General features: G+C 32.8%; 1 protein-coding gene across 46 annotated transcripts in view; it reads right to left on the reverse strand.

Annotated features, from left to right (window-relative positions):
* Positions 1 to 13722, reverse strand: part of LOC106869047 (MAGUK p55 subfamily member 7) — an 850742-nt gene that overhangs the window by 411807 nt on the left and 425213 nt on the right. Inside the window, exon 1 of one of the 46 annotated variants that reach the window (XM_089358337.1) lies at positions 3792 to 3923. The exons of 44 other annotated variants lie outside the window; for them this stretch is intronic. In XM_089358337.1, coding sequence (XP_089214463.1) covers positions 3792 to 3878 — 87 coding nt within the window. In that variant the 5' untranslated portion in view covers positions 3879 to 3923. Of the gene's footprint in view, positions 1 to 3791; positions 3924 to 13722 lie in introns of those variants that run through there. One more of the 46 variants, XM_089358336.1, reaches the window with a different exon arrangement.

A 13722-nucleotide genomic window follows, 5' to 3' on the forward strand; every position in this document is an offset into this window, starting at 1 on the left:
CAGGGTGTTGCCCCCTGTCAATGCAGAGCAGCCAAGCTCCAGCCAGGCGGCGCTACTGACTGTCTGTTCGAAGGTTATTTATCTAATTTCAGTGGAATCTATCCACTGGTTTTCAATATATATATATATATATATATATATATATATATATATATATATATGTGTGTGTGTGTGTGTGTGTGTATGACTGGCATCTGTGCTAGTAGAGCCCTTAGAGCACCATCCAGGCATGATCGTTGCCAGAGCAGCTGACCGGCTTCAGAGATGGTAGCATGTCAAAAGCACCATTTGAGCGTGATCATTACCAGTGTTGCCTCACTGGCACTTGTGCCGGTGGCATGTGAAAAATATTTGAGCGAGGTTGTTGCCAGTGCCGCTGGACTGGCTCCTGTGCAGGTGGCACGTAAAAAACACCTTTTGAGCATGGCCGTTGCCAGTACCACCTGACTGGCCCTTGTGCCAGTGGCATGTAAAAGCACCTACTACACTCTCAGAGTGGTTGGCGTTAGGAAGGGCATCCAGCTGTAGAAACTGTACCAGATCAGATTTGAGCTTGGTGCAGCTATCTGGTTTGCCAGTCCTCAATCAAATTGTCCAACTCAAGCCAGCATGGAAAGCGGACGTTAAATGATGATGATGATGATGATATATATACACACTTATATATATATTTATATATATATATACACTTATATATATATGTATATATACTTATATATATATATACTTATATATATATATATATATATATATATATATACATACATATATATATATACATATATGCATTTATATATTTATATATATATATATATATATATATATATATATACACATATATGCATTTATATATATATAGGTGTGTGTGTGGAGAGAGAGAGAGAGAGATGGACAGACAAACTGATCGATAAATATAGATAAGTGCAAAAATCAAAGCACAGTGATCTCTTTATAAACAAACCATATTTTAATGTCTGTTTGAATATATTTATTTAACTCTGAGTATTGAGAATAATAAGTATTCCTTTATACAAACAAACAAACAAAATGTAAAAATAATGTGTCTAATACAATAAAAATGATTCTTAACATTGGTATTAAGGACATACGCTTTTGGTGGAGGGGTACATTTAATTAAACCAACCCTTGTTTATTATAAGTACTTATTTTATTTATTCTGGAACCTGAAAAGCAATGTTGCTCTTGGTAGTATTTGAACCCAAATCGTAAATGAACAGAACTAAATAACAAAATAAATTTTGTCCAAATTGTTTCTGATTTTGCTCGCCTGAATGATATTATATACACTATAAATCACAAAGATGATGCTTATAGATACTAAATCTGAAAAAAAAAAAAAATCATTTGAAAGATATATAACAAATCTTAGTTTTAATATGGGTTGCTGATATATCATATTGAGACTCCTATATGTTCATAATTTCATGTATCATAAAAAAAATTGGTTACTAATACTCGTAAGAAAGAAGAGTAGGAATTTCTCTTGTAATATTTATTATTATTTTTTTTAATGAACAAACCCAAGAATATGTATTCATATCAAGCAACTTAAACACTATACAATATCAATGGAAATAAACTTTATATGCCAGGCATTGTGTGATATTCCTGAAACATGAGAAATCCGGATAATTTTGTTAACTTCAAGCACCTGTTTGGCGAATTTCCAACTTAAATTCTAGATCAGTTCTTTATTTTTTAACAGAAATTTATATTTGTTGTTTGTTTTGCAAAGAAGCTTCTATCTGTCTGTTGGTCTGTCTTTCTGTCAGTCTGGTTGTCTATTTGTCATCCATCCATCCCTTAATTAAATTTATTGTAAATGACAGAGAAACAAAATAGTGCCTGTAGTGAAATGAAACTGAATTAACAGATATATATCTTTTTTTATTAGCTTTTAAATGGTTTAGGCCATTCCACATACTGCTATCTCAGTGCACTTATATACTACAGGCTGAGCAATAATGTTGATAAAGTGGATTATACAAATTCTGCTTAATACACATTTTTGTTTAATATGAGGAACAAAGTTGATGACATAATATAATACTGAACAAATCTTGCATCTCTAGAGAAAAGAGTCTTTTTTTTATATGCTTTATATATTGTGTGAGAGGTAATATAATATTAAAAAAGATGCCATTAGAAAATGGATACTACCCCAGAGTTAATAAAGCAATATTAGACTTAAACCCATTAATGAGCAATAGCAATTTTGTTATTAACTATAATTTCTTAATTAGGGTTGACAACAGAGAAATAGGGAAAAAGAAATGAAAGAAGTTATACCTTTGATGGCTTTTCCTAGGGAATTAATGCAGTAACTGAAATGGTTTGAACTTTTAATCAAATTTATCCTAGCAACTGTATTTATTTCATTAGTAGAACTAACGATAACAATGATGATGATGATGGTGAGAATTATGATGCATGATACAGATACTGAAGTGGTTAGTGTCATGTTATGGTATGTTAGCCAATGGTTATTTAATAGATGATTTTTGCTAGGCATAAGGTTAACAGTGTAAGAGGGTGGGATCATCCTTATTACCATTTTATGGCTACTTTCAATGCTGACATGGGTCATATTATAATTAATATAATATACATAGGTCTCACTGGTATTTCATTTATCCTGGTCATATTTAAATTTAAAAATATGAAGTACCAAACTAGATAGTATGAAACACTTTGGCTAGCTACCTACCCTTTCACTCATCCCTATTTTGATAAAAGAATTGTTATACTATTCCCATTGGTACAGTGTATACAGATATAATGCTGCATTGTTGAATGGAATGATATATTGTGGTAGAATATTTTATAGTGTGGTGATGTGTAGGTGGTGAAATGGCAGAGTTGTTAGAATGCCAGATAAAATATTTTGTGATATTTGTTCCAGCTCTCTGCACCTCAAGTTCAAATCTTATCATGGTCAGCATTATCAATTGTCCTTTCAGAGTTTATAAATAAATATCAGTTAAATGCAATAAATTGATAGAATTGTTAGAGCATAAGGAAAACAGCATTGTATTATGTGTTTTAATTCTTTGTGCTTTGAGTTCAAATTCCACATTGGAATTGAAATCCTACCAATAGTTATGTTATTACCTCTCACACACTGAGAGAAGGTATCATGACAGAGCATGACAAATTGCAGGACCTGCATCTTGTTGCAGTTGGACAAGCCTCCTGTTGTCTTAATGCAGTAGAGTCATGGATACAGAGGCTTCAAAAACTAACCAATAGAGAAATCAATCTCTCAACTCTTTCTACACACTAACTCAAACTAATATATAGCCTTGGGGTTTCATGAATCTTGGAAGCCTCCTCAACAAAAGAGTAAAACTACTACGGATGATGACAAGGTTGCACAGTATTGTGACATGTAATAGTCAATAGCATTTTGTTACATAATATAAAATGTTAAGGTTTATGAGAGGTTTACAAAATGTAATATTGTATAAGTAGTATAATATGGCTTCGTTGTACAGTACACTTCAGGTAAAACAAAAACGTATGAACGATTTTACAAATAAAAATAGATGCTGTCATGGTCTAATATAATGATCAGACAAATACAAATATGAATGTAAAATTGACAGAAGAATTTCTATTAATATCCAAACTGTTTATACAATATATTTTCTGATATATAAAAACATCTTGGAAATTACAAGAACATTATTAACAAGAATACTAGCAGTATTATTCTGAATATTTGTTTGTAATGAAGTATCTTCTCCAAAATAATGTCAAAATCTTACTACCTGTGTACTTTGCTGGGGTGGATGTACAGTTACTGGGAGTAAAATTATTTTCTTAAATTCCAGTGTATTTCCTTGATTACTATCCATCCTTCGTGAACATGCTACTAAGCATTCACTGAAATACTGTGCTTAGAAATTTCTATAAAGTCATTTAATTCCTGAAATACTAAATCCAGAACTATATTAAGAAAAATCAACAACTATATTGGATTACAAAACTTCTTTGCAAATGATACAGTCATCTGAAGTAGCAACACTAAAATATCAAAAATATAGAAAGAATTAAAAAAAAATTAAGAAAAATATCAATCCCGTCTCACTTCCCTCCCTATAAATTAAGATAATGCACATGAAAACTCTATACTGTCAGTCGATTCGTATTTCCTGAAATCCATTACAAATATAGAATGACATTTTAGTATCAACATTCTTATGTAATTTATTAATGAACTCTATATGATAAAAATAAGAAATCTGTTAATAATAATATGTGTGTATGTGTGTGTGTGTATGTGTGTGTGCGCGCGTGCACCATGTGTGTGTGTGTATATATATGTATATAGTATTAGCAAACAGAAGAAAAAGTCTTCAAATAGTAGGTTAGAAACAAGAAAGTAACCTAAATATTGATTATATAGTTATTTCAAAAAAAAGAAATATTTGAAAATCTAAATGAAAGTACAAATAATTCAATTATCATTTCATTTTATATCCATATATTTAACTTAATCTGACAGCTCTAGAAATTCAGATATATTCTTGAAATCATTGGTTGTATGAAACTGCTTTCATGTTTTACTTAGCATAATTGTTAAGTTTATTGTCATAAGAAAAATGTTTCTGGAATAGTGTGATAAATAGAACTGATTGTCATTTTATCATCAAAAGTATCTATTAGTGGTTTATTATAACTAAAAGAATTTTTCAAATAAAACTATTAAATACTTGAATACAAGACTTATAAAGCAGCACAAATGATAAAATTGTGGTTTCAAAAGTAAAGAAGCAATTACACTAAACAAATTTTGCAATTTTCATATAATTTACATAATTGATCTATTGTTTTCCACTTATTAATATTTACAAGTAAAATCTGTTTCACTGGAAGATGCAAGTGGTATAGTTAATTGATCATATGTGTAACTTGTAGTTGTTTGTACTCGATTACAGCATGTTGTACAATCAATTTCCTGCAGATTTATTACACATAAGCCATACTCAAAACTTCTATGCAAAATCATTAATACTGAGATAAGGCCAATCCTAGATCAAGAACACACACACACACACACACACACACACACACACACACACAAGCATGCATACTTACAAAACATGACAAATCTTCCAACTTATGAAAATGAAGAGCAAACTATTTGAAACTTAGTATTTTAATAAAAAGAAAAGATGAAGTTAATAATCTAAAATGTTATTCCATGATGCGAAGATGTTGTAGAGCTTTCCAACATTGTTTTTTTTTTTTAATAATATATTTATTATTGAGAAAAACAATCTTTTGTTGGCTTAAGAGAAAAGAGTGATCAACTAAATATTGAACTGAAGTGAACGAAAAAGAAAACAATATTAGAAACTGCAAACAGTATTAACTTGCTTAAAAGTAGATTTCCACAGAGACTGATCTAAATAAAAACAAAATGGAAAAGAAGAATATCATGGAACTGAATCTTTTCTTTTCTATTTCAATCATTATGATGTAATTATTCTATTTTCAGACATGACATCAAAATTTAAAATAATATATATATACAGAATATTGTCATGTCACAAAACTGATTAAAACACATGGAAAATGTTTTATGCTTACTTTGCAAATGAATTACAGATACTGAATTTAATTTTAAACATTCTTCATTAATCGTTCCTTTTGTTGTTCTTAGACAGTTATTGGGATTAGCGATTACTACAAAATATATTAGACAAGTATGTGCTATGAAGATTACTGTGACTTTTTTAACTTATATGAATATGAAGTCTGAATTTTTAGAGAAGAAGTCATCTATTTGCAACCAGATAACTATTAATGCTTCTGTTGCTTACTGCAAGTTTTAAGACATTTTTTTTTAATTGAAAATGATTATGAGATATGAAATAGACATGAAATCTAAATCTTCAGAGATTAAGCAAGTGATTATTTCAAGTATTTAAAATAATGGTTTCAAATTTTGGCACAAGGCCAGTAAGTTGGGGGAGGGGGGGGGCAAGTCGATTATATTGACCCCAATACTCAACTGATACTTAATTTAACAACCTTGAAAGGATGAGAGGCAAAGTAGACCCCCGCAGAATTTGAACATACAATGTAAAAATGGATGACCATCTTTAAAATATTCAAAATAATAACAAATATTTGTAGAAGCAACAAAATAGTTTATAAACCATGATATCTAGTAAGGGACTTCATGGTGAATGATGAGTATCAAGTATAAAGGATCTTTCAAACTAGTTCAAACAATATAGTAACCACAGAATTGATATTATACCCAAAAGTTACTTTATAACATAGATTTTGTGAAATTAACTTATTATTTAACTACCATTTTATTAATAACTTTAGTCAACCAATAAACTATATAGGACATAGATTCCTTATACATAATCTAATTTCTGATCACTTGTTTAAGTGTTTTATTGGTGATTAGGTTTATTAACACGAAAAGTTTTACTGACATTGGCAAGAACTCATATAAAAACACTAGGCTTCTGAACAGCTCACCAATTAAACATGCTTCTATAGCCTGCCTCTATATGCCATAGATATCACTGGTATATACTTCAAAGGTTTAGTAGCCAATATCTTAGGAGCATACAGTTATGTGTTAAATGTGTAAAAATTGATACCATTCTATAATATAGCTGATGTATGCGTTCAAAACATATAATCTTTCATCAACAAAAACGTGTTTCATGTTTGATGCTGATAACAATGGATTTGATATGACATTGAATTTATCGACCCAAAAGGATGAAAGGCAAAGTCAACCTTGGCGGAATTTGAACTCAGAACGTAGAGATGGATGAAATATTGCTAAGGATTTCACCTGGGGTGCTAACGTTTCTGCCAGCTTTCCGTCTTCCCAGTCTGTTATATAACTCCGGTGCTTTGGTACTTATTTATTGGCGCTAGAAAGAGAAGATGTAAAGTTGGCCAGGGCATGGTGCGAACTCACAATAATAACCAAATAGTGTAAGGTTTTATGTCTGACACTCTATCAGATCTGCCACATTATGCTTATGATGGCAAACACCTGGATTCTCTTCATATGGTGTGCATGTCATGTCTATAATTAAGACACTTGGAAATGTTTGCCTACATCTATGTATCATATGAAAATGTGTCTATTTTTAGCTGTTATTCTTTTTTTACATGCGCCATGGTTCCAAAAGGACAGAAAGAGGATAAATGTAAGACATTTATAACAAAGTGGTAGTGGTAACAGTAATAATCCTTTCTACTATAGGCACAAAACCTGAAATTTGGTGGAGGGGAATAATCGATTACATCGACCCCAGCACTGGTACTTATTTTATCGATGTGAAAAGGATGAAAGGCAAAATCTACCTCAGCAGAATTTGAACTCAGGACATAAAGATGGACTAAATATCACTGAGTATTTTCCTGGCATGCTAACAGTTCTTTTTCACTCTAGGCACAAGACCCGAAATTTTGGGGGAAGGGGCCAGTCGATTAGATCAACCTCAGTAAGCAACTGGTACTTAATTTATCAACTCTGAAAGGATGAAAGGCAAAGTCAACCTCGGCAGAATTTGAACTCAGAACATAAAGACGGATGAAATACCGGTAAGCATTTCACCTGGTGTGCTAATGTTTCTGCCAGCTCGCCACCTTAGGGAAAGTAATAATAATAACAATAATAATTGCTTTTAATTTTAGCCCAAGGCCTAAATTTTTAAGGAAATTGGGGTTAGTAAATACCACTTTCCCCCAATACAAGACAAATAATGTATTTTATCAACCTTGAAAGGACAAAAAGCAAAGTTGAAATTAGTGGGATTTGAACTCAAAATGTAACAAACTAGAGAAATATTGCAAGACGTTTTTTCCAACACCAGCAATTCTACCAATTTGCCAGAAATGCAGAGTTACTGATGGTCATTTTGTTTTCTTAAGATATGCTAGTACATAGGGGAACACAGCAACAATGAGATGAATGATGTGACGAATAAAAGGAATTGATTTGAATGTTGTTGAAAGTTACTTTCAGACTATCATAAGTGCATTTATACCATACAGGCAATGTGTCAATATAACAAATATAAACATATACAATTTGCACTGTGCAATGAATAGCAGCTGTTAAAACAAATTATCATCAATGTGGACAATATGAACATAGAGAATACTAGTAAACAAATTTAAAAATCAAGGCTGTGAATGCTACAGTTTATTTGAGGGCACTAGGGGAGATTATGTTAGTAATGTTAAATACAGTAATTATGATATAATTACTAATCTACATAATATGTTTATGTTAATAATATAGACATTACAACTTCTGATAACCAGTTTCTTCAGTAGCATCAAAATTCCTGCTGTAGTTGAAATTTGGTCACTTCAATAAAAGTTGAACAAGAAGTTGATGATACATACATCAACAGCTTGCTAAAGACTATCAGTTGTGGACATATGTTTAATAGGCCTTCTCTTACAGAGCAACAAAGATTTAGGGACACTATCAGTGATGTACAGAGAAATAACAACATTATGGTACCCAATTCTTATTTCTTTATTACCCACAAGGGGCTAAACACAGAGGGGACAAACAAAGGGATTAAGTCGATTATATTGACCCCAGTGCAAAAATGGAAGGCAAAGTCAACCTCGGAGGAATCTGAACTCAGAATGTAACGGCAGACGAAATACCGCTAAGCATTTTGCCTGGCATGCTAATGTTTCTGCCAATTCTATTACCCAGTTAATTTCCTTTATACTTCCATACTCAATAGAATAAACTATAGAGTATTAAATAAACAATGCATCATTATAAAAGACAGAAGTTACCAACATAGAATAGACAGAATATAACCCTTCTAGAAATATTACCAAAAACATGTATTGTATAATAATTAAACATAGTATAAACAATGGACAAACATTACAAACGCTCAAATGTATAAAACAAAATACGAAAATATCTGCTTTAAATAATAGATTAAAACAATATATCATTAGAGAAGGACGCTATTCTGATATTTACATCTTGGAAACAACCAACACAATTTCTACAGGACAATACACAGCAATAATATAGACGGTATGGTACCCACTAAAGAAACATTTTGGAAATTAACTTTTGAAAAGAAGCTGAATATAAGAACAATAGCTGTTTAGAAAAGAGTACTGCAGCAACAGAAATCGAAAACTAAAAGCATTTCAGTATCTGATTTGAGGTTTAATTTACATAGCTTCAAAAACCAGAGGTTTTTTTGACACTGATAACATTCATAACTTTTAATGGTTGTCATGCTTGCCTTATTCCTTTCCAACCTTCACAGATCTGCCAATGTATCATTTTAATGCTGCATTGTACCTTCTATGCAAAAATTGTATAATCTATCCTACTAACTGAGAGACAAAAACCTTTGACGCCAACAGATGCAATAGCTCCTAGGACTTCTTACACAGGCAACTATGCTTTCAGAATACCTACATCATGTGCTAATTAAATTACCCATATAAAAAAAAAGAAACATCAGCTTCTTCTAGGGAGCTTCCAGTATTTTCACGTGTAGCTTTGCTGTAAACAAATCTTGTGTATCTGCCCCATATGAGGTCTACCTTCCCTGTTTGTCAGTGATTCCACTAATGCATCCATAGTTTACAGTGGGGATACCAAATGGAAGTCTTGCCTAACTTTTGTCTGCATTCAAATCATGGTCACTTTACAATGTCAGTAGATTCAAATTCCTTTTAATGCTAAGTATAACTTCTTAATTTCTGCTTTTGTTAAGCTTACTTTCAGACCTCTCAATTCTAAGTTTTGTTTCCAAATTTTGAATCAATTCTCTAAATCTCTGATTCAGTAAAGAGAACAAGGTCATTGTTATACAGAAGTTCCCACAATGAGCAAGTCTTAAACGCTCTTGTTTATCATAGTCCTCCAGGCAATAACAGAGGAATTTAAGACAGGCTTCTCCTGGGATTTCGTCTATGCTGATGACCTTGCTCTCATAGCTGAATCACTACCTGAACTAGAGAAGTTCTGGGTATGGAAGTAAGGTCTAGAATCAAAGGGCCTTAGCGTTAACCTAGCAAAACCAAAGCCATAATAAGTAGGAAGGCAGACAAATCACAGATCCCTTCAGGTAGATGGCCCTGCTCAATCTGTAGAAAAGGTATAGGTAGAAACTCCATAAGATGTACCCAGTGTAAGCTTTGGACACATGAAAGGTGCAGCAACATCAGAGGTAGGTCAAAAGGGAAACTAACTTTTACATGTGGAAGATGCACAGGTACAATAAACACTAAAAATGTGCAGAAAATAGACTCCATCAACTGCCAGTGGGGCAAGCTAGAGGTAGAAGATAGCTTTCACTATCTAGGTGACCAAGTTAGTAGCGGAGGTGGATTCTCCAAGAGTGTAGCTGTGAAAATGAGATTAGGTTGGGTAAAGTTCAGAGAGCTCCTACCCCTGCTGGCAACAAAGGCCTCTCTTTCAGTGTGAAAGTCAGATTGTTTGATGCCTGTGTGTGAACAGCTATATTCATACTATCTTATGGTTGCATTACTTCAGGGTTCAAAAAGAGCTTATATCTTTTCATTATCTAAAGACATAATGATCACCTAAGTGGAGTTAGCTCTTTTTGAACTCTGAAGAAGTTCAACCACAAAGTATCATGAATGTGGCAATTTTATCGACGTTAAACAACATGCTTTGGAAATTCCTAACTACTTATTGGTTTGACAAAAACATATACGTAGGTTCTTCGTACGCTTTTTAAAAACTTTTTTGAGCTTTCAACTTCCAATTTATTTGTAATGTTTTTATAAAAAAAAGTCACCTTTCTACAACATGCAAATAAATTAGTAATTACATCCACTTATTTCCCCTCTCTCTCTCTCTCTCTCTCTCTCATCATGCTTTTCAGACTGGTACATATTTTATCAACTCTGCAAAAAGACGAAAGGTAAAGTTGACCTCAGACAAATAATAATAATAATAATAATAATAATAATAATAATAATGATCCTTTCTACTAAAGGCACAAGGCCTGAAATTTGTTGGGAGGGGACTAGTTGATTATAACGATCCTAGTGTTTAACTGGTACTTAATTTATTGACCCTGCGAGGATGGAAAACAAAGTCAACCTTGGCAGAATTTGAACTCAGAAGAGTGACAGGTGGAATACCGCTAAGCATTTTGCCCAATGTGCTAACCATTCTGGCAGCTCACCACCTTAAATAATAATAATAATAATAATAATAATAATAATAATAATAGTTACAGTTATGATGATATATTTTGTGTCATTAATTCCTTATTTTGAAGATTATCTGGAGCTAGAAGATTAACTAAAATAATTTTCATGATCATATATATTAGTCACTGGATAAATCAGCTTCAACTAATAAAAACGAGTGAAATTTCTTTTTCTGGTCACTAGATGAGTTTAACTCTAAACTGAAACCTATGAAACACTCATCATTTATAGAATACTGCTGTGTGACAAAGTATATAATTCCATTTTTGTAGACCCTACTTACAGGTAGCTATACTGAGCCATTGACATTTAAGTGAATTTGTCTTGTACACAGCACAATGCTAATGACAATATAAATCATGAACCATTTGACGAGTTGTTCGATACCTTATCAATTTAGGCATCTGTGATTCTTACTTGAATAACACTTGATTAATATCATTTTAGATATTGATGACAAAGAGAATTATGAAAACTTGTTAATATAAGTAGACACTGAATTCACTGAATGCATATAACAACATACAAACGTTTCTATTTTTCATCTTCAAATATTTGTCAGTTAATTTATCACTTTCTCTCCTATAAATCTTCATCTCTCTCAGACATTTTCTGCATCATTGTGCAATAATCTGGATGCAAATTAAAGCCAAGTTCTTAAAATATATAGTAACATTTTGAAAGCAATATAATCTTCCGTGATTTAATATGAATACATGATAGCAAAGTTGTCATGGTGCTGAGCACTTGATTCAAAATTTTGATCAGTAGAAAACTGAAAATAAAGACTTCAATTTATTTCATTGGAAATGAGATGCTATTTTCATTCTTCATTCTTGGGTTAAAGTGGTGGATGTTCAGAAAGCTATTCAACAATCAAACACACAATCCACAGACATTCATTCTTATTTTTATTTAACTTCATTTTCAAATACATTTGTGACTGAGATAGATTTGACTGACCATGTTTACAAGGAAACAGAATTATTAAATGAAGCAGAGACTTTGCTGATTTAAGGCTATAACTTTTGGTATATTATATTAAATTGGGTTGTCACTGCCACTGCTACCATTGCTGTCATCATCATCATCGTCGTCTTCGTCATCATCACCATCATCATTGTCATTATTAAACATCCCCTCTCAATGATAGGATAGGTCAGACGGTTTGATAGAATCCAACAAGCTGCATCATGCTCCACTCTCTATTACTGCATGGTTTCTACAGCAGAGTACTCTTCCTAAAGGCAACCGTTTTACATAGTATGCTAGGTACTTTTCGTGGACGAGCACTTGTGAGGTTGCCTTGCAACATGCAAGGCTAAAGGCTGAAGGGGCTCCCATAACTGAAGAAAAGTGTGAGACAGACAGACATACAGACAGACAGAGACAGAGAGACAGATAGACAGACAGATAGATAGATGGATAAATAAATGTTCAAAGAAGAACAAAGAGTAGTGATCCGATTTCTCTGGTCGGGAAGTGTGTCAGGTACTGAAATTCATTGGAGGCTTTTAGCACAATATGGAGACGATGCACTACTGCATAGAAGTATGTATGAGTGCATCAAAGAAGCTTAAAAGTGGCTGGATAAGCATAACACACAAAGAGGGAGCAGGATGCCCATCAACCTACACAACTGATGAGAAGATTCAGCAAGCCTGAGAGATGGTAATGGTGAACCGGTTCATCATTACCATCTCTCAGATCACTGCTCTTTGTTCTTCTTTGGTGCACATTGCTAGTCGAGCGTCCATGCTTACCCTGTAAAACCAGAGAGAAAAATGGCATGATCAGGCTCAAACTATGATCACATGACCACAAAAGTACCAACTATAAGCACACATGCGCAGAAGGCAGTGTGAAAATAATAAAGATAGGTTATAATGAAAGTGTGGATAATTTTTTACTTCCCCTAATCATTTATACACGTTCCCACACACGTATACATGCATTCATACACCAAACTACATTTACATATGTATATATATATGTGTGTGTGTGTGTGTGTGTGTGTGTGTGTATTTGAAAAATATATAGTAATGCACAAAGAACTTTCTTTTTATTATTCTACTACATATATATATATACACACACACACACATTTGTAACTTGTTTCTGTCATTAGACTGTGGCCATTCTGGGACACCACCTTGAAGAATTTTTAACCAAATGAATCAAACTCCAAGACATATTTTTTAAGCTTAGTACTTATTCTATCGATCTCTTTTGCCAAACTGCTCAGTTATAGGGACATAAACACACCAAAGCTGGCTGTCAAGCGGTGTGGGTGACAAACACAGCCACAAACACACACGCATGAAAGGCTCCTTTCAGTTTTTGTCTCCCATATTCATTCACATAGCTTTGGTCAACCCCAAACTATTGCTGTAGACACTTGCTCAAGGTGCTACACAATGTGACTGAAGTCGGAGTCATGTGGTTGAGAAGTAAACTTCTTAGCACACA

This window comes from Octopus bimaculoides, chromosome 10 (assembly GCF_046866305.1).
Source record: "Octopus bimaculoides isolate indiv1 chromosome 10, ASM4686630v1, whole genome shotgun sequence".
NCBI lineage: Eukaryota > Metazoa > Mollusca > Cephalopoda > Octopoda > Octopodidae > Octopus > Octopus bimaculoides.